General features: G+C 37.2%; 1 protein-coding gene across 1 annotated transcript in view; it reads right to left on the bottom strand.

The window, feature by feature from the left end:
• The window catches only part of LOC129508221 (uncharacterized), a gene marked incomplete at its 5' end in the record, with an annotated part of 286,519 nt that overhangs the window by 130,688 nt on the left and 132,699 nt on the right, over positions 1–23,132 (bottom strand). Inside the window, 2 exons of the mRNA XM_055323237.1 lie at positions 12,305–12,441; positions 22,932–23,014. Coding sequence (XP_055179212.1) covers positions 12,305–12,441; positions 22,932–23,014 — 220 coding nt within the window. The remainder of the gene's footprint in view (positions 1–12,304; positions 12,442–22,931; positions 23,015–23,132) is intronic.

Here is a 23,132-nt window from a genome sequence, read left to right as displayed (position 1 = left end):
GTCAGGTTCTCTGCATGGAGCCTGCTTCCCCCTCTGCCTGTGTCTCTGACTCTCTCTCTGTCTCTCAATGAATAAATAAATAAAAAAGTTTTAAAAAATAAAAATAAAAAATTGAAACATGGAACTTAAGTCAATATTAAGGAAATAGTATTAATTGCCAAATTGTCCGCAATTAATAGATTGGCCCTAAAATATAGTAAGTTGGGATGCCTGGGTGGCTCAGTGATTGAGTGTCTACCTTCAGCTCAGGTCATGATCCTGGAGTCCTGGGATCGAGTCTCATATCGGGCTCCCTGGATGGGGCCTGCTTCTCCCTCTGCCTGTGTCTCTGCTTCTCTTTCTCTGTGTCTCTAATGAATAAATAAATAAAATCTTTAAATATATATATATAGGGATGCCTGGGTGGCTCAGCGGTTGGGCACCTGCCTTTGGCCCAGGGCCTGATCCCAGAGTCCCAGGATCAAGTCCCGCATCGGGCTCCCTGCATGGAGTCTGCTTCTTCCTCTGCCTCTCTCTCTCTCTCTCTCTCTCTGTGTGTGTGTGTGTGTCTCATGAATAAATAAATAAACTCTTTAAAAAATAAAAAATATATATAGTAAGTGGCCCATCCATGAAAGTATTAGCATATATTTTATGACAATTCAGCAGAAAGTTGTAAACAAGTGTCAAATTTTAGGCAGGGAGGGCTACAGCAGAAAGACAAGGCAAAAAGATGGAGCATAATATTAAGAGTCCTTGTAATATACTCCTGTAAAATCCCTGTAAAATGTCACACAAGGAGAAAAAAACAAAAAAAAATCTTAAAATATTTCATATCCTGATTATTATCATCATTTGTTCCATGTTATGTTAGAATTCAGTTATTAAGTTAGAAATAAGTTTCAGGTAGATATGTTTATATCTTTAAGGTAATATTAGACTATAATGGGTGTCAATTTTTTCCCTTCTAGGAATTTTCTCTAGAGTCTACATCTTTTCAACAAGACACATTAAGCCAACAGACTACTGATATATATTCAAAAAATTGTATATGCCATCATCACATTTAGGACCTTTGAGTCTTTGTTCATTTTGGAGAGGTAAGAGTAAACTCTCGTATACTAAGAACACCAATTAAATGAATGATTTTGAAATCTTATAAGCTATTGCCATATTACAATTTGAGTGAGACAAAATCCAAACCAGTTTCAGTAACATAAAATACTGAATAATCATGAAAATTAGTGGATTGTGAAATGAATGACCACCTACCGTCACCGATGAAGCTGGCCCAAGATTCTCCAGTTTATTAAAGAAGGCATAAAGTATATGCAAGTGAGAGAATTTACAATGCCTGAAGCTCAAAATACACCCACTCAATCGTTTTCTTGATGCTGCTTGCAAACGATTACAACAGAACATTATCTATTTTACTGGTCATTTGAGTTTTTGCATCAAATAAATCCCTATGTTGCTTCATACCCAGCTTTGTCCTTCCATCATTTAAATCAAGCAGCCTGAATTTGGACTGACTCATAACTGGAAGATCTTGGATATTTAAATCTTATCACTGATGTCAAGTTAGGTTTCCAGACAGTTGGGTAAATTAATTCGACTCACCTCATTCTCCACCTTCCCAACTGAATCAGTGTGGTATCCATGGAGAAGAATCTCCTGCACCATACTGTGCCCATTTTCCAAATTGTACTAAACTAAAAAGCAACTAGTTACACACTATGCTTTGGTGGATCCCAGGCAATAGGAAAGGATTCTAATACTATGTGTCCACAATTTAGGGCACCATGTAAACCTGATAAGTACTAAATGAAAGAAAGAACACCTGCTCCTCAATGTATCAGAACCACATTCAGGCAGGTTGATTGTCTCTGTAAGATTGCTTTTAGCTATGAACAACAGAATGTTCATCTAAGAGTATTTAGCAATAAGTGCATTTAATTACCTCATCTGAAAACCTTGCGACAGGTAAAAGAAGGTCATAAGCAATGGCTCAAAATAGCAGAGTGCTCGGTTGGTTTCTCTCCCATTTTCTTTTTCATGCTGCAAAATGTCTCCAGAAGCTTCCAGCATCACATTCCTCAGTGGGAAGAAATGAGAGAGTGGCAAAAAGGGGTTTCCTTTCTTACTTGCTTCCCTCTTCAATGGATGGAAGCCCAAGCTGCAATCTTCTTATATCTCAATGACCAGAAGTGGGTCCATGACCACCCACAGTGCATGATAGATTGGGTAAGTGTCTACGTTTTCAGTCTTCGGAGGCAGCATCACCAGTTAGAAAGACAGGCAAGAGGTCTGGTTGCTGGGTGCAACCAACAGTGCCCACCACAACACGTAACTCTGCTTTTGTATGAAGGGAAGTCAGAAAGGTCAAAGCCTTAAAGTACCCTAGTAGATGTCAATGGTAAGTAAATTTTGCTTTGCTATTTTACTTCTTTAAATATAGATGAAGAAAAAGGTGATATTTCTTATCAGTATCTTATTGGTATTTCTCATCAGTCTAGGAATCTAGTGAACTATGGAATCCAGGTAATAAGACCATTTATTGAAGCTTTTATAGCTTCTTTTATATATATGTTTATTTTTAAATGAACAGGGAGAAATCCTGTTAGTGAGTAGCCTTTAGCCTTTAAAATGAGTTCATTGAGCACCAACAGCACTATGAAAAGTTGATATGAAACTTAAAATCAAAAGAAAACACTTCATAAAAATATAACTAAAACCAATCTGTAGAAGCAACAGTGGGTATAGGCAGAAGAAGGGCCAAAGGGCGAAAGGATGGCATAAAGAAAGTATAGTAGAACTGAAAAGTCTTCCAAAAGGAAGAGGTGAGCATATTCGGCATAGTGGGCTGCTGAGACCCACCCGTGGATGTGAACATGGGTCTTCTCAGCCTCAAGCCCACTTTTAGGAAAGAAACGCACCCAACTATCAACCAAAAGTCAAACTAGATTGGGATCTTCCATATGTGGCGCTTCATTTTATTGCTCATTGAGAGACAGTTGCCCAGTACTACAAAAAGCCACAGCCTGTCCCATCATTTTCCTACATGTGTAGACAGATGAGAACATCATGAGCGGGCCTCCACGATTCCAGCCTCTGGATGTTTGTACTCTGTGCAATCCCCTCCTAGAGTGCAGAAGAAACCAGGGACTTGCTTCTAGCCAACAGAAAATGACAAAGGTGAAGGGATTTCGCAGAACTAATTAGATCTCGAATAGTTGACTTTGAGTTAATCAAACCCTATTTATCCTAAGAGGTCCTGATTTAATCAGGTAAAAAAAGCCTTAAGAGTTTTCCCTGAGATGAAAGACTCCCCTTGTGGGCCATGGTGAAGAAGCCTCCAACGCATGGAAATACGGGCATCCTCTAGGAACTGTGGGCAACCTCCGGACAATAGGCCATAAAAAGCCAAGGCTCTAGGGGGTGCCTGGGTGGCTCAGTGGTTGAGCGTCTGCCTTCAGCTCAGGTGGTGATCCCAGGATCCAGGATCAAGTCCCGCATTGGGCTCCCTGCATGGAGCCTGCTTCTCCCTCTGCTTATGTCTCTGCCTCTCTCTCTCTCTCTCTCTCTCTGCTTCTCATGAATAAATAAATCTAAAAAAAAAAAGCCAAGGCCCTCCTCATATGACCACAAGGAAATAAATTCTTCCAAACAACCTGAATAAACATGAAAGGAATTCTTCCTGTTAAGCCTCCAGATGAAAATGCAGCCCAGCTGACACCCTGAGTGTGGCTTTGTAAGATCCTGGGAGAAGGACCAGCTAAGCTGGGTCCAGATTCCTGATCCACAGAAACTGTGGGATGAAAAAAAAAATAGAGTGCTATTTTAAGCTGCTAAATTTGTATAATTTGGGATGCAGCAATAGAAAAGTAACACATCATGTTTACTCCTCTGATATCTCTTTTCTACTGTGAACATCTTATTTTCCCATTGCAGGTTTTTTAGTTACTAGCAAATACTTCGTTTCCCAAAAACAAGGTCATTATTAATAGTTGAAATACAAGCTGGAAAGCAGATATCTGTGAAGGGTAGTAGAGAGAAGGGAACCTCAGTAACAGCAGCTAACATTCATTGAGCATTTACTATGTTCTCTGACCATTTACACTGGTCCATTTTGTTTTGGTTGTTTGTTTGTCTTACATACATATCTGACCTGGCTAAAATAAAGCAAATGCTACTAGCTCTATCTTACAGATATAGGTATCCCCTGCTTTTTGAAAGTTCAAGTTATGCTCCTTTGCCTTTACTAAAGACCTACGTTAGGGCCTGTTTTCGCAAACTAAAAGAAATCCAAAGAGCATTTTTACTTTCACGAAAAAAAAGGCAAAATTGAGAGCAGCATTCAGCACTTGTTTGGCAGTGAGCCCTTACAGAAGCAGGGCCACCCCAAAGCAGCAAGAGTGGGGTCACTAAGCACCTTCCCCAGGAACTACACTCAGCATCTCAGCATCAAGCTGCCACATCTCTGAACCTTGGCTCTGAGTATCTGTGCTTTATCTCGACTTATTTTGTGTATCCATTAGAAAGATGTGTCTTAAGGTATCAGAAAAGCCTAAGAGAGGTATTTTGGGGGGTTTGGGCATGTTTAAAAATGTGTCCATCTAAATTAATGGCATTTGTGTTTTCACTTTATTCCATTGGGCTTACAAAAGTTTTCATAGGAACACCTACTTTGGGATAGCAGGGAAAACCTATAACTATTTTCATAGAAACTGAAATACCAAGTTTGAGAAACTTGTCTAGGTTTACTCAACTAGTAATCTGTAAAACTAATTTTTCTTGAGCTTAGGTATTATGGCTGCAGAACCTATATTCTTAGCCATTAAGATTTCTTCCTTCTCGAGAAAAAATGAGTGGGAAATATCAGAAAGGGAGACAGAACATGAGAGACTCCTAACTCTGGGAAATGAACTAGGGGTGGTAGAAAGGGACATGGGTGGGGAGTGGGGGTGACTGGGTGACGGGCACTGAGGGGGGCACTTGATGGGATGAGCACTGGGTGTTATTCTATATGTTGGCAAATTGAACACCAATAAAAAATAAATATATTAAAAAATATTTATTCCTTCTCAGTAGAAATAGATGGGTCTTATGAGTCACATCTCACAAGATAAAGACATCAACCAATAATACCTAATTGTATGTGGGTTATTGATAAATTACTATCAGAAATGTACTTCCACAGGGATTTGGCTCTTATGGGTCATTCTAGAACTTAGTTAGCAACCCATTCTCCGTGGCATTTTATCTTCCCACCACATTCATCCAACTCAGTGCGACATGCCAGCAAAATATAACTTAAAAGAGTAAAAGCTGCAAAATGCCCAAAGTGACATCTTTATATGAAACAGTCTAGCCAGGAAGTGCTATGTAGAAACATGCTAGAAGACAGGCCATAGTGGAAAGAGAACAGAATAGGGATACATACAGTCCAGCTAGTTGAGTACTGGTAAATAAACCCTCTGAGCTCTCTGGACTCCCTTTATACAATCCATAAAGTGGGGTGCATAATATTATCTCACAGGGCTGTTTTGAGCACCAAATTGTAAAAAGTACAGGAATAAGATTAAGGGATTCGTAAACTGTAAATTCTGTAAAAATAAAAAAAAAAAGTGGCTGTGATTAGCCTATTGTCAGAGGAGTGAGCACATGACACTACTTTCACTGTCTTGTGCAGGATAAGTCTGATAGGATAAAAGTTGGAGACCCTTAAGAAAGCTTCGTGTGGTCAAAATTTCATACTTAAAATGGACCTGACAACTAAAGCAATAATACTACTCTCCTACCAAGATGTGAAATGTTTCTATTCTAGTCATAGTACAGATACAAGATTGAAAATAGATATCCGGCGTTGGTTCTTTGGGACAATTCTGCCATTTTGTGACTTTTTAGATCTCACAGGTATGTTTAAATAAAAAAGAACAAATTACATCTCGAGGTTCCTGTAACTACCCTTTCTATTTGTTGAGATGGCATGTGTGTATCTATTTAACCCCTAGAAAGGGGGCATAAAATGCAGGGATCATGGGTGTATCACAAAAGCCTTTTCCAAAAGGCAACATTTATTTTCAAGTGTTTAGATTGCCAAGACAAGGATTTCTCTCCAACGTACAATTCATCATCCTCCTTACTCACTGTAAAATCAATCTGTTCTGTTTGTATGACATAAACAACAAGTCATTTCTCAGGAATGAGGCAGACCATATGTGAAGGTGTTTTGGAAAAGCACAATAGGGAATATGCCAATCAAAGTAGCATCTGCATTTTATTTCAACGTCAAATCACATGTGTGCTATAAAAAAGGAAAGTGTATCACGTTTATTAAAGGATAACTTTCCTGTTGTGATGTTTATCGTTAACTCATACCTTCCCTGAGCAACAAACTCAGGTCAGCCGTATAAACGACTGGCTGAGAACACTCTGTGTGGCCAGCAACATGTGCATTTTACACACAGGGAGGCATCCGCCTGCTTCCAACACCCACGGCAGAAGAAAACTGCCATTAATCCATTATATGCATTTTCCCAAGATTAGCACCTTCTATTCGAAGTACTGATGGATATGATAGCAGCTTGCAATTGATCGAGGCAGGAAACTATAAAACAAGAAGCAGAGTTCTAGGAGAATTTATTTTTTGTAATTGGGACTGGATTAAGATAGAAAGGAAGTGGGTTCTAGTCCCATTTCCATTACTTATTAGTTATATGACCGAAGGCAATTCACTAACTTCTATAGGTCTCAGCTTTATACTCGTGTAAACAGGCAGGACTGAACTAAATAATCCCCAAACCTCCTTCCTGCTCTAAAAGCATGTGATTCTCGGGTCCCTTACCCACCTAGTCATATTTGAACAGCAGTGGAAACATTTTTGGATTGTCTTGTTATTGAACCTTCTCCCCAGCTGGGAGTTAGGTACCTCTGAAAACTATGTTAACTTCTTTCAACCACTGCCTTGAAGCCATCGTTAGTACTTGCAGAGGAATTTAACACATAATCTGGCTTACTTCTGTGGAGAAGTCAGTGTGCCAAGATTAAGGAACTGCATCAGGGAGCAGGGTCTCATTCAGTCCGTGGTAGGCAATGAGATTCTACAGCTGTTTACACAGGCAAATGAGTGGGTATGTATGTAGTTAACTGAATGGACATTATAAACTTTCTCACTGAAAACTTGCCCTCATAGGAAAATACATTTTTTAAAAAGCTCCAGGGGGTGCCTGGGTAGCTCGGTCAGTTAAGCAGTCGGCTCTTGAGATTCTTGATTTTGGCTCAGGTCATGATTTCCCAGTCCTGAGATCGAACCCCACCTGGATCTCTGCACTGGGCATGGAACCTGCTTCAGATTCTTTCTTTCCCTCTCCCTATGCCTCTCTCCTGTTCATGTTCTCTCTCTCTCTCTCTCTCTCTCTCTCTCTCTCTCAAATAAATAAATAAATAAACAAACAAACAAACAAACAAATAAGAAATGAATAAAAAAAATAAAGCTCTTAGTGGAACCCGAACAGAAATGCATGTTCTCAAGGATGCATATGATTGTATCCCAACACAGTCTCAATTATACTTGTCATTTCTAACATAATTTCTCTTTTAAAAAAAGGTTTATTTATTTATTTGAGAGAGAGAGCACATGCATGCTCACACAAGCCAGTGGATGGGTAGAGGGAGGGGAGAGAGAGGATCTCAAGCAGATTCCTCCCTGAGCATGGAGCCAGGCATGCAGCTGGATCCCACAACTCTGAAATCATGACCTGAGCTAAAATCAAGAGTCAGATGCTTAACCTACGGAGCCACTCGGGCACCCCAGAAATGACAATATTTTTATTTTATTCTTATTTTTCATGTACTAACTCAACAAATATATATTAAGTGCTGGCAATTCATCAATCATTGTGGCTAGACCAGAAGGAACATGAGAGACTTAATCTCTACCCTTGCGAAATTTGTTAAACTTCCAGTCTAATGGGAGAAAAGGACTACGGAACACCCACTCACCATGTGCCAAGTGGCACAAAGGAAATGTGCAGGGTGTTAGGGGAGCATATAACAGACCAACCACTGTGCACCCAAATGAGTGATGCCAGACATAAATCTTGTAGTACAAAAGTATTGAGGGATAACACTTGGATATATCATGTTATCTAAAAATATAAGCAGAAGACAGTCATTCCATCACACCAGCATATATCTCAAAGAAAAAAAAGGTAAACTTCCTGCCAGTATAGGCCTCGTGGCCCAGCAAAGATACCAAAGACGCAAACCCATCAGGAACAGCCTGGATGACGCTCGCCTGTGCTTACCTAACACTCATGGCAGCAAGCCCACTGGGGTGAGGTGTGCCCAAGTCATACTTGCTCCTTTACACACTCAGAGACAAGTCAGTTAGATATCTTTTCGGTTGAGAAAATGTAATAGTTTTACATTTTGGAGGCTTTTTATTTTATTTATTTTTTTGGAGGCTTTAAAAAAAATTGACAGCTACAAACAAGGTAAACTTGCTTTTGACTAACTAAAGGTCTACACATTTTTTTTTTTTATTGGAAGGTGTGATTGACTGAAGCCTTAACAATCTACCAAATTTACCCAAATCAGCATGTTACAATGAGGCACAGCAGAAGGAGGGAAGGGGGTGAGACAGGCCATGTAAAAAATAGAGAAAGAAAATGCACACATTCAAACTTGCTGCACTGAAGCAAATAGTTCTCATACAATGTCATATATATCTTTGAAGCTGGGTTATACAGTATTCTGTGTTAAATGCATTTTATGGGGATTTGGAGAGGATTTAGGTAAAGGCTGCCCCAATAAATGATTTACCAGCTCTAATAAAACATCAAGGAAATTGTTCAGATTGTATCTCAGACCAGTTAAAACACAAGTTTATAGAGGTCTCAGCAGCCCCCATATCCTCAAACCCAGTTTAAAAAGAAATGTTTATAGTGGTTAATTATCCCATATTACTTTTTTTTTTAATGGTAGCAATTTCAAAAAAAGGAAAAATTGAAAGTAAATAAATAGGTATGACAACCAAGGGAGCTAGGAGAGAGAGAGAAAAGAAGATGATGACAGATCACTCATTCATCCTTTTACTCATTCAGTAAATATTTACTGACTGCCTATTATGAACCAAGTATTCTAGAACCAGGGCCTGGAAACCCAGGAGTGATCAGATAAGAGGGGTTCCTTCCTGCCTGCAGCTTCTGTTTAGTGAAAGAAACAGAAATTAGTAAATTAATGATATAACTATAAAAAAATTAATTTAAACCAAGGTAAGTAGTTTAAAGAAGAAAACAAGGTGAGGAGAAAATAAAAAATCAGAAGAGGGGCTGGTGCATCCTTATGTAGGGTAGTCAGGAAAGGCCTCTCCGGGGAGATAAAGTTGATGCCGAGGCCTGCAGTATATGCCATTAACTATACTATTATGAACTGGGAAAACATTCCAGACACAGGAAGCATCAACTGTAAAGTCCCTGATGTGACAAAGAGCTTGGTGTGTTTGAAGACCAGAAAGGAAGACAGATGTGAGAAATGAGAAATCATGCCGTGTGACCTTTGGCCTCAATTCTAACCTTTGGAAAAGATATTTTCCTCAAATTTTATTATTATTAATATTAATAATATTAGTTGCTTTTATGAAAAAATCTACATGCTAGATTTTTTTTACATGCTAGATTTTTATACATTATCCTTCAACCTCCACAAGAACGACAGCATCCAAGTGCAGGTATTATTATTATTCCAGTCTCATACAGGATAAAATATCTTCTGAGAAGTTAAGTAAATTTTTTAAGTTTATAAGCAGTGGCAAAACTGGAATCCATCCTCAGATTTATCCATAACACCTATACTCTTTCATTTCCATTAATTTGTTTGTTTTGTTCAACAAACGCTTGTTGACCCTATGCTAGAAGCTGTGCACACAGAAATAAATAAAGCAAAATGTGGTAGGTTATGTTTCTAAAGATGTCTGTACAATACCTTCCAACCCAACATGCTGTTTTGCGATGGTGCCTTTCCACTCTCCCATTAAGAAGTAGAATCTACTCCACCTCTGCCTGACCATGTGACTTGCTTCACCAGTAGAACACAGTGGAAGTCACCATTTAACTTTTAAGGCTTGGCCTTGAGATATCTGCAGTTTCCACCTTCTCTGCTTGGAAGGATGCAACTTGGACTCCAGGCACCATAGTAAGAAGAAGCCCAAACATCAAGCAAAGACTCGTGTGGAAATGTGAGAACTTCAAGTGAGAACAGGAACCAAGATCGCACATGTATGGTCCCAACTGAACTATTCAAGCCAGACGACAGCCATGTGAGCCACCTGAGCTGAAGCTTCAGACATGGTGGAGCAGAGACTAGCCTTCTATGATGTGTCCCTGCCCGAATTCTCAACCCTCAGAATTGTGAACAAATAAAATGGTTGGTATTTCAAAGCACTAAGCCTTCAGAGATTTGTCATGCAACAATGAATAAGCAAAACACATAAGGGGCTCAAACCTGGTAAAGGAAATAAGCATAAAATACCTTTTCTAAAAAAAAAGATTATTTACCCATTTGAGAGCATGAGCACACACAAGCAGGGGGAGGGGGAGAGGGACAAGTGGACTCCCTGCGGAGCCCAACATGAGGCTTGATCCCAGGACCCTGAGATCATGAGCTGAGCAGAAGTTAGATGCTTAACAGACTAAGCTGCCCAGGTGCCCCAAGCATAAAAACATCTTAAAAATAATGTGAGAGTCATGAGTGAGCAAGAGAAAAATATCTACATCAGTGTAGAGCTAAGGTGAAAAACTTTTGGGCTAAAATCTAGATAGTAAATATTCTAGACTTTATGGGTCATAGTGCTTTTGCCTCAACTGCTCAGTTATCCTATTGTACAGAAAAAATAGTCAAAGACAATATGTAACCAAACTGGTGTGTCTCAGTTCCAGTTAGACTTTTTTTTCTTTTACAAAAACAGATGGAGACCCAAATTTTGCCTAGGACTTGCCAATCCCTAGTCTAGACTTAGAGTATTTCTTATATATTGTTTTTCATTCTAGAAGAAGTATACATATTTTTCATCTTCTGGGCTCCTTGGCTCCCATTCCTGCATGATGTTTCCGAGGCACAGGCTTGCATCTCTTAATTCAGAGCATGACTCACTAGTTAACCTGGAGACCACAATTCAACCCTTCCAGGAAAGCCTTGGTGAAAAGCATTTAAACTTTGAAATTTAACTAAAAACCAGTAGAACTTATTTAAAATGTGACTGGATAAGAGAAATTTGAGTTGATACTATGCTTTCCTGATGGTGATTCCAGAATGGAGGAGTAAAAGAACGCTCTTTAGGATGAAGTTGTGAGGTAGATAATTGCCCATTGGGAAAACCATTCAGGGCAAAAATCTTGAAGTAAACAGAGAGGTAGTGGTTTGGAATGGATGACTTTGTGTGGTTGGTTTATTTATTTATTTGAGAGAGAGAGAAAGAGCACAAGCAGGGGGAGAGGGAGAAGCAGACTCCTCACAGAACAGGAGCCGTATGCAGGGCTTTATCCTAGGACCTGGGATCATGACCCAAGCCCAGGACAGATGCTTAACTGATTGAACCACCCAGGAGCCCCATGACTTTGAACAGCTACTAGGTCTCTTCTTTCTTAGGTTACTCCACATGTCATCCTGTCACTTACATATTAATTCCCTGCTACCCTTGATGAATCCCACCATTGCAAAATCCTATAATAATTACCTCTAAGAGGCTCCATTGTTCACTCTTTTATGTATTTTTAAAAATATTTATTATATGTATGCTTGAGAGACAAATATACCTGTATATACACCATCAGGGAAAGAGAGCAATAGCTATTACCTGCTTGAATCTTAAAAGAATTCAGGTTTACAGCACTTTTCCACACCAGCCACCCTGCCAATGCCATCTCCAGATGCTGCCTTCCTCTCCTCAAGATTTGGCTCAAACTTTTTCTGAGAGTCTTTCTCCATTCTCGAGCAAACTTGGCCATCAACCTTTCAATGTGCTTGTGGCACTTTGTGCTTTTATATATATATATATATATATATATATATATATATATATAAAATATATATCATATATATATATGATATATTGCATATTATATATATAGCACTAGCAGATCACATTGATGTTTTTAAGCATCCAATTCCTTTTTGAACTTTCCCAAGTCAGGGTGCATATAATATAGACTACAATAGACATACGATCAATATTTGTTGAATAAATGAATAATAAAAGCATAGGATGAATAAAGACTTGTTTAATTCAATTAATTTAAATTTGAAAATAGGGTAAGTTACTTACCAAACTGAAAATCTGTGTTTCTCCAGTTCCTCCAAGTAAGATGCATCCTCTGAGTAATCCTCAATTTCTTTAGTTCTCCACACAGCTGAGTTTTCCCCCACTGAGTGATCAATCAAACTTCTGCCTTTATGTGTGAACTTAAAGAAATAAAAAAATAAAGTATTTTAGCAGATATCAGATGAAAGGTTTATCTGGTTTCAGTGACATTTTTCTCCAGAATTACTTGTAGAAGCATAGTTAGCCATGGGTTTTGCACTGAAATCATTGCTTTACATGCCCCATTCTCTCACTAAATCATCATGTCTTTGGGAGAGATGATCATGTTCAATTTTGCATTATTTCATAAATGTTGTTGGAATTAAAAAAAATAACCATGGTCATGGTATTTAAGTCAGGACTATTGGTTGCAAGTAAATAAAATGCAGCTTAAACTAGCTTTCAGCAAAAAGGAATTTGGAAAAAAGTTTGAAAAATCAGCCCATGGAGAAGACAGAAGCAGCTGGATTTCAGGAATACGGTAGCAAAGGAATCAAAGGTCCCTAGGACTCTTGCTCCCTCCTTCTCTCTGCTTCGGCAGCCTACTTCATTTTAGCCTTGCCACTAATAGTTTCTTAGTTCCTCAACAACATATTTAAACTCAGGACCATACAATGTCTGTGGAGTTAATTGAGTAGAACATTAGAGAATATATGATCCATTATGATGGATCCAGCAAAGTGATTGTCCCATTGGAGAAACTGAACTCTGTTCAACCAACAATTCTTAGGAGCCCTACAATGGTGGGGAGTGGGGAGAGGGAAAAGCTAACCTATCTGGGCTCTTCCTCCCTTATTCACCAAACCAGTTCAACTTCAATCTATATAGATATAAATAGATGATATATATTAGATAGAGATAGAGATGATAGAGATAGAGATATACCTCTTTTGTCAGATTTTATTGCAAAGTGCTGCCAATAGAAATTCATTTGAAAACCATTAGTCTACAGAAAGAGGAAAGTAGGCATGGCTTGCATTATAAGATACTTTTATTAATACATTTCTTTTTTTCTTTAGACTTTTCTCAAATTAATTAATTAATTAATTAATTTATTTATTTATTTATTTGAGAGAAAGAGAAAGAGATCAGGAGAGAACCAGAGGGAGAGAAAGAAAGACAAGCAAACCCTGCACTGAGCACAGAGCCTGATGTGGGCTTTGATCCCACAATCCCAAGATCATGACCTGAGCCAAAACCAAGAGTCAGATGCTTAACAAACTGAGCCACCCAGGGGCCCCAAGGCTACTTCCTTTAATATTAAATCGACTAGTTTGATTACCTTAAGAACAAAATCCAGTTATGACACACATCAATTTAAAGGACTGCTTATTTTTTGCCAGGCCATCATCCCCAGGGCACTGCACAGATAGCAAACTGAAACATGAGCCAGGTCTTCCTCTGAAAAAAAGGCCTATTTGTTTAACCTGGAGTTTAAATTTGAGGGATTAAAAAAAAAAGAATTTTTAAAAATGGGTATAATTAAGGAACCTCTGGGACAACATTATGCAGAATAATGTTTACAACATAAGGGTCCCAGAAGTGGAAGAAAGAAAGGAAGGGTAGAAAACTTATGTAAAGAAATAATGACTGAAAACTTCCCTAACCTAGGGAAGGAAACAGATATCCAGATCCAGGAATCCCCAAGTTTCAAAATAAAATAAACCCAAAGAGAGCCACACCAAGATGCATCATAATTAAAATATCAAAAGTTAAAGATAAAGAGAGAGTCTTAAAATCAGGAAGAGAAAAACAAATTGCTATTTACATGGACAACTCCATAAAGCTATCAGAATATTGTTCAGCAAAAACTCTGTAAGCTAGAAGGGAGGACATGACTATTAAAAGTGCTCAAGGGGGAAAAAAAATACTTCCAACCAAGAATACTCTACCTAGCAAGATTATCATTCAAATTTGAAGAAGAGATAGAGTTTGTCAGATAAGCAAAAGCTGAAGTACTTTATCACTTAAGGAACTTCTTTAAGCTGAGGAGAAATGGCACTAATTAATAACAAGAGAATATATGGAAGTAAAAATATCACTGGAAAAGGTAAATATATAGTAAAGGCAGAAGATTAATCACTTATAAAACTACTAAGAAGATTAAAAGACAGAAGTAGTAAAATTAACTAAAACTACAATATATAATATAATATATATTATATATAATATATATATTATATATAATATAACAACATATAAACATATAATATAAAACATATAATATAATGTTTATAATATATACATATAATATAAAAATATATCAAAACATATAATATAAAAATATATCAAAAGTGACAGCAAAAACATAAAATGTTGGAGGAGACAGTAAAAATGTAGAGTTTGGGAATGTGCTCAAATTTAAGTTGCTATCAACAAAATAGACTATTACTTATGTAGGGTGATAATGTAAATCTCATGGTAACAACAAAGTGAAAACTTACTGTAAGTATACAAAAGAAAATTAGAAAGGAATCTCAAGTTAAAACTAAAGAAAGTTACCAAATGACAAGGGAAGTAAGAAATAAGAAAGGAACAGAGGAGAACTACAAGTATAGGCAGAAAATAGTGAACAAAATGGCAGTAAATATATACCTTTCAAAAATTACTTTAAATATAAATGAACAGGGACAACTGGGTGGCTCAGCAGTTAAGTGTCTGCCTTCAGCTCAGGCAGGGCATGATCCTGGAGTCCTGGAATCAAGTCCCACATCGGGGTCCCTGCATGGAGCCAGGTTCTCCCTCTGGCTGTGTCTCTAGCTCTCTCTCTCTCTCTCTCTCTCTCTCTCTGTATGTGTGTGTGTGCATGTGTGTGTCATGAATAAATAAATAAAATCTTTTAAAAAATACATAAATACAAATGAACAAACTTATTTAATCAAAAGACATAGAATAGTTGAATATGTCAAGAGAGAGAGACATTTCTACATATTGTCTGTATGATATAAACTGTAAGACATTTATAAAAGAAATTGAAAATGACACAAATAAGTGGAAAGATATTCCATGCTCCTGGATTGGAAGAAACAATATTGGGCACCTGGGTGGCTCAGTGGTTGAGCATCTGCCTTCAGCTCAGTTCGTGATCAAGGGAATCACATTCCGCATCAGGCTCCCTGCAGGGAGCCTGCTACCCCCTCTGACTGTGTCTCTGCCTCTCTCTGTGTGTCTCTCATAAATAAATAAATAAAATCTTTAAAAACAAAAGGAATAACCAATATTTTTAAAATGTCCATACTATCCAAAGCAAATTATAGATTCAATGCAACCCTTATTAAACTTGTAATGACATTTTTCACACAACTAGAACGAATAATTTAAAAATTTGTATGTAACCACAAAAGACCCCAGACAGACAAAACAGTTTTGAGAAAAAAGAACAAGCCAGAGTCTGATTTCAAACTACACTACAAACCTATATTAATTAAAAGAGTATGGCATTGTCATAACAAAAGATATATAGATCAATAGAACAAGAAAGCCCCAAAATAAACCCACTATATGTGATCAGTTAAATTACAACAAAGGAAACAAAAATATACAATGAGGAAAGAATGATCTCTTAATAAAAGGTGTTGGGAAAACTGAACAGCTACATGCAAAAGACTGAAACTGGACCACTTTCCTACACCTTTCAAAAATTAACTCAAAATGGATTAAAGAATGTGAGATCTGAAACCATAAAACTCCCAGAAGAAAACATAGGTGCTCTGAGAGTGCTCTTAGCAATTTTTTTTCTTTTTTGGTTCTGACTCCAAAGGCAAAGGAAACAGAAGCAAAAATAAACAAATGACACAACTTAGCCTAAAAATGTTTCTTCATAAAGAAGGAAACAATCAACAAAATGAAAAGGCAACCTACTAAATGGGAAAAGACATTTGTAAACTATCTGATAAGAGGTTAATGTCCAAAGTATAAAAGTATCCTTATAATATAATAACAACAGCACAAATCCCATTAAAGATGGGCAGATCTGAATAGATATTTTTCCAAAGACACAGAGATGGGCAACAGACACATGAAAAGATGCTCAACATCACTCATCATCAGGGAAATACCTCACCCGGAGATTTACCACACACCTATCACAATGACTATTCTCAAAACTAAACTAAACAAAACAAGGAACAAGTATTGGCAGCATGTGAAGAAAGGAAAACCATAATGCACTGTTGGTGGGAACGTAAACTGCTACATACACTATAGAAAACAATAAAAAGCTTCCTCAGAAAATAAAAATAGAGTTATATTGGGCACCTGGGTGGCTCAGTTAAGTGCCTGACTCTTGTTTTTGGCTCAGGTCATGATCTCAGGTTGCAAGATGAAGCCCAATCTCTGGCTCCACATTGGGCATGGAGCCTGCTTAAGATTCTCTCTCCCTTTCCCTCTGCCCCTGCCCCCTACCTCTCTCTCTCTACCTTTCTATAAGTAAACAAACTAACAAATAAAAAAATTAGAGCTAGAATATAATCCAACAATTCCACTACTGGATATGTATCTGAAGAAAACAAAACACATTTGAAAAAATATGTGCACCTCTATGTTCATTGCAGCATTATTTACAATAGCAAAGATATGAAAACAACTTTAAGTGTCCATCAATGGATGAATGAATAAAGAAGATGTGGGATATATATAGTATGTTCACATATAGTATATCCATATATAGTATCCATATATAGTATATATATAGTGTATATATATAGTGTATATATATAGAGAGAGTATATATATATATACATATATGCTCAGTATAAAAAGAATAAAATTATTGCCACTTGCAATGACATTGATGGACCTTGATGATACTATGCTTAGTGAAATAAGTCAGGTAGAAAAAGAATAATATTGCATTGATTTCACTTATAGGTTGAATCAAAAAAAAAACAAAAACAAAAACAAAAACCTTGACCTAGACTCATAGATACAGAGAACAAGTGTGTTAGTTGCCAGTGTGGGGGTGGTGGTGAGTGAAGTAGATGAAGGGATTAAAAAGTACAAACTTACAGTTACAGAATAAATAAATCATAGGAGTGTAATGTACAGCATGGGGAATACAATTAATAATGTTAATAATGTCTCAAGTCTGTATGGTGAAAGAGGGTGACTAGACTTGTGACCATTTTGCAATATATGCAAATATCGAATCACTATGCTGTACACCTGAAACTAATTATAATGTTATGTGAATCATATCTCAATATTTTTTTTTAAAAAAAGGAGAAACCAATCCCCTCAAAATCAACCAATTAATCACTGTGGTTCTCTGTCTTTCTCAGCCTCTGTAACTTCTGTGTCAATAATGCTATTTTTAATGCTATTTTTAATAAGATTACTTACTGTTAGCATCTGTTTATTACTCCATTCCTTGAGTAAGTTAAAAAATGACAAAATGGTTTTAAAAAAATGAGTTTTGTGCTCGCTTCGGCAGCACATATACTAAAAAAAATAGAGTTTTGAATTGTCCCAATTAAATACATTTGATTTGTATAACTTACTAGACTGCTTAAAACATGCTTTGTAACTACTTATATTTTAGATTTAAAGGAATGTCATTATGAATTGCTTAGAATCATGTCATAGATTTGGTTTACCTACCAAACTTCCTGAATTGATGAAGAATAGGTATTTCACAATAGAATGTGTTAAATTGCTTTCTATTTGGCTAATGTATGAATATTTATCTTGATTGTTCAATTAAATTCATGGTGGAAGTAGGAGGTACTATATTTCTCTTTATCTTTCATAGTATCTAACCTGGCAATAACCACATGGTTGACATTCAAGAAATAGCTAGTAGTGGTCATTTCATTGAGGACTTCTATAATAATAACAACAATGAATTTTACCTTTAGTTGCTAAATTACAAAGCAGAACACTTGTGAATTTTAAAATAAATATTTTTTGAATCTTTGGATTTTCTTTAAAGAATATCTAACTTAATATGCTAAAAATTACTTCAAATTGATGTTTCATAATACATAAAGTCATGGAAATTAGTTTATGTCCAAAGATATGAGCCCCCAAAGGAACAAAAACACAAAGAAATAAATTTAAATTCAAAAAGAGCTAAGTACAGGCAGGGACCTTCCCAAGTAAGTACCAGGGTGTATGAGCCTACTCACAAAGAGGAATCCACCAACCATAGATTTATACCTTGAATCTATACCTGAGAATAATACTTTAACTAGGATATCATCAACATTCAAAAGATAGAAAACAGATCATCTGTACCCTGAAGCCAAAGAACATCAACGCTGAAAAGAAATTATTCCAACAGTAATGTCTTTAGAAAGACTAATGTCTATACCTTAAGAAATCAGTGATGCAAAATTTGTTCTGGAACATCACATTTCATATATTTTGTATATGGCTACTCATACCCTAATCCATCACAGAAATCAGTAACAAATATTGAAATATAAATTGCTAATATAAATTGATATATTATAAATTTGGTTTGTTGGGATTGTTCTTCAAATGCAAGTGTTTATGGGACTCCTGGGTGGCTCAGTAGGTTAAGTGTCTGCCTTCAGCTCAGGTCATGATCTCCAGGTCCTGGGATCAAGCCCTGCATTGGGCTCCCTGCTCAGTGTGAAGTTGGGTCTCCCTCCCCATCCACCCTTCTCCCCATCTCATGCTTTCTCTCTCTCTCTCTCAAGTAAATAAATAAAATCTTTAAAAAATATGCAACATTGCTTAGCAAGCAATGAATGAACATTCTTTCAAAAACAATACAAAATGACAGCCAAGAGTGTTTTACAGAATTTTGAAAAATTAGTGTATATATATATATAGCATTGGAGTGAAAGGGGTCGACAAGTAATATTCAGAAAGACATACATTCAAGTCTTCTCACTTCTTTGGAAACGTAGATTATTTAAAGTTCATGTGTTTAGGTTTTTTAATATGAAAAATGGAGATAATATTTGACCTACATAGATCACAGGATTCTTGTGGAGACAAGAATCTGTGGAGATAATAACTATAAAATTCTTCTGGGCATGGGGTGGAGAGCACTTAAAATGCTTTAGAATATAAGGATAGAAGTGGTATCTGGCACAATGTATTACATAGCACAGGCGATTAATGGAACACTTCACATCTTTTCTTTTGCTTTTATTACAGCATTTCTATGAAGCAGTTAAGTAGAAAATATTACAAGGAGATTAATATTAAATCTCAAAGTTGTCCACCTCATGACATGGTAAGCTCATTAAATTGCATTATAGGATAGGAAGCAAAGCCCGAGGTTGCTATCTCGTTCAAAGCTTTTGCCCCTTAGCCAGGATTCCTTCCATGACCCAATCAGCTAGTGGAGAAGGGTGACCATGATGGCACTGATGAGAAGGTAAGTCTTTGTGTTGAGAAAGAGTTTGCAGTTTACAGACCAGTGGCACCAGGGCATTGGAAAAGCATTACTCATTAATACAATGAAGCTCCACTTAGTGGCAGCATTTTTTCCCCAAACTCCTTACAGAGTCTTTGTGTGTAGCTCTAGGGAGCACTGTTCATCTGCCCATCTGGCCAGATGAAGAGCAAGGGGATTGTTTCATCAAAAGAGAAAGCCTTAGAAAAAGGAAGTAGTGAATAAAAGGCTGAATCCTGAGGATTATAAATGCTTTTGAACTTCCCTGAGAAGATCAGAAGGGAGCAGTGGTGGACGCTTTAATGCCTGCCCCATAAGGTGCACCATTTTTTAAGAAGGCAGTGGAGGAAGGTTTGGGGTGGAGGTACTCTGCTAAGAGGCTTGTGTTAATAAGATCACAGAATTACAAGTCAGAGATAACAACAACAAACACCAGGTGCATCTGAAATATCAAAGCAAACAAACATGACATCATATTCAATTCCATCCATGCTGTTATTGGCATACAAAAAAAAAAAAAGTCACAGCTCTAAATTAAACCAGCCTAAATCCTGAACCCATCCAGCAGGGATACTCTTTCCTCTTTCCTTAATTCATATCTGATATGTGTACCAGAGAATTTTTCAAGATAGCTATCCGTTAGCAATGACCAGGGAGAAATAAAGTACCCCTGGCTGCCTAGAATTTACCTAGAGAGACCTCTAAATTGAGTAACCAACCTCCCCACCTTACTCCACCCCCAGTCTTCTGTTTCTGCCCTCTGGAGGACAACTAGCATTTCTGGCCACTTGGAAACACAATTTTTGATTGTTCTCTGGTCTGTTCTGTTATTTGGAAAACCAATGCATCCCTTGTGAAGTAGTACATTAACCTCATTTGCCAACAGCCACCCTGGAAATTGCCTAGGTCAGCTCTTTCATATCAATGGAAGATCCAACTTAATCCCCAGTAAGCATACCAAGATGAGGAAAAAAAGAAAACCCTCAAATTGGAATAGGGAGTCTGAAATTTAGGTTTAGTAGATCGTATAACTGCCCTTGTCCACAGCACTCAGTCACGTGATTCTGGGTGATGGGTGTGTGTCTGGCTCTCTTTACAGAACTGATTTAACAAAGACATATTCCTGGTAAGAACAAGCTCCCTTCTGAAGCAATTCAATTAAGACACCTTCCCAAAGTGGCTGACCCTCCAGGGAAGAGTATAATATCCCAAGCAATTGACTCACAATTTTTGAAATATAATATTAAAAATAAAGCAAAAAAAGAATTCCTTACTTGAACATGCAAACTCAGAAAATATAGGAAGGAATTTTAGATTTTCTGGACAATTGTATTCTTTCTCACCTTACCCTATGTTAGCTTTTCTTCTAATCCCAAAAGTTTAAATTCAACGATTAGTAGGAAAATTCACAAAAGCACATAGAAGACTAATATTAGAGCCACAATATTCTGGGAGTCTCATGGGCATACCCTTTCTTCAGTATCCCAAAGATTATACATAAAAGTACATAATATGTCGGGCATCTGGGTGGCCCAGGCAATTAAGCCTCTGACTCTTGATTTTGGCTCAAGTCATGATCTCAGGGTCATGAGATGGAGCCCCAAACTGGGGTCCATGCTCAGTGGGAGTCTACTTGAAGATTCTCTCTCCCTCTGCCCCTCCCCTGCTCATGCTCTCTCTATCTCTCTCTCTCCCTTCCTAAAATAAATAATTAAAATTTTCTAAAAAGTACATACTATGTAATAGTACTTAATATGTAATATGCATAAAAGGGCATGAGCTTTTTTTCCTTCTTAGCAAGTTGTTCTTTGTTTCCTTATCCTAGCCCTTAAATTAAGGTATACAACCCAAGAAGTAGAACACAATGTATACCCAGCTAGAAGAAGAAGAAAAATCATAACTATTCTGAAGTATTATTTCATGATGAAAACAAATATGGAGTCTAGAAACAGACAGTCTGGGTTCAAAGCCCAGCTATACCCTTATTAGCAACATTATCTTGGCTAACTCACTCCATCTCGCTTGCCTTATTTGTCTTACCTGTAAAATAGAGAAAATGGTGATAATGGTAGTATCTGTGCCATTAGTTTGTTGTGAGAACAAGATGAGTCATTTGATGCAGAGAACTGAGAATACTTCCTGGAACCTAGTTATTACCAAGCACTCAGTAAAGACTGACTTCAAATGTCATAATTACAAATTTCACTAAACTTTTGATTCCTTAGTTTCTTTTTTTTAATACAAACTATGATAGAAACAGCAATTGTGAATGCTGTAGTGGTCATCTAGACATTAAAAACTTAGCCATTTATTTGATTAGATGGTGGCCCACTATTTAGAAATGAAAATAAGACAGACTTTAAAGTCCATTCTTGAGGTTAAGGCAAAAAGTTGGTTCTAGGAGCACCTGGGTAGCTCAGTTCGTTAAGTGTCTGCCTTGGGTTCAGGTCATGGTCTCAAGGTCCTGGGACAGAGCCCTGCATCAGGCTCCCTGCTCATCAGGGAGTCTGCTTCTTCCTCTCTCTCTCTCTGCCTTTTCCCACCTTCTGCTCATTCTCTATCTCCTCAAATAAATTTTAAAAATCTTAAAATAAAAAAAGTTGGTTCTATAGACCTAAAACTATTTAATCAAAAAAGTGGAAAATCAAGATAATTCAAGCAATTTGTATGAGAAAAGGCAGGGCTTGGAGAACAATCCCTTCACTTCAACTTTCTAGCCAGGCCAAATTTTCTGAATTCTTAAAACTCAAAGTCACTTGCTCTATGTAGATATGGATTTTGAAAATAGCTGAATATCTAAAAACTGGATTTAGTAAAATTAATTTAGCCAATGTTTGAAAACCCAGGCTATGTAATTTATATAAATTTATCAAGAGAGTTTCTGAACAGACTTCATGGCAGCCATGATCATGCCAAATAACACACAGTACAATCAGCACATTTGCTAATCACCTGCCCAAGCGGGAAAGAGTCTTGTAGACTGATTAATTTAACTAAAGTCTTCAACAGCTTAAAGAAGTCTGATTCGGATGTAATAAAAATTTATTGGCATTACTGATTTCACAAACGTCAGCTGCTTTAGCATGTCCCACACTTCAGAACCTGCTTTGAAGACCAAATTACTTTCTACCTGTAAATATATTTTAAGAAATCATAGTTAATAATCAGGGTCTGCTGTTTTCATGGTCTTTCCTAAGCCAGTGTCTACAGCTTTCATCTTACCTTCTTGTGTAATTCATGGTCTTCTTTTAAGAGATCGAGATCACAGTCCATAGGGCAGGGACCAACTTTATTAGAAATGCTTCCTAGGGTTAAAAACAAAACGTGGCAAAAATATATTACAGATTTTCACTTCAGAGGGTATGTAAGCTTATACTACTGTAATCTAAGAGTTTATGTAAAGCCTGACAAATGGGGTAAAAT

Source organism: Nyctereutes procyonoides, unplaced genomic scaffold (assembly GCF_905146905.1).
Source record: "Nyctereutes procyonoides isolate TBG_1078 unplaced genomic scaffold, NYPRO_anot_genome, whole genome shotgun sequence".
Lineage (NCBI taxonomy): Eukaryota > Metazoa > Chordata > Mammalia > Carnivora > Canidae > Nyctereutes > Nyctereutes procyonoides.
This window is presented reverse-complemented; position numbering and strand designations above follow the sequence as displayed.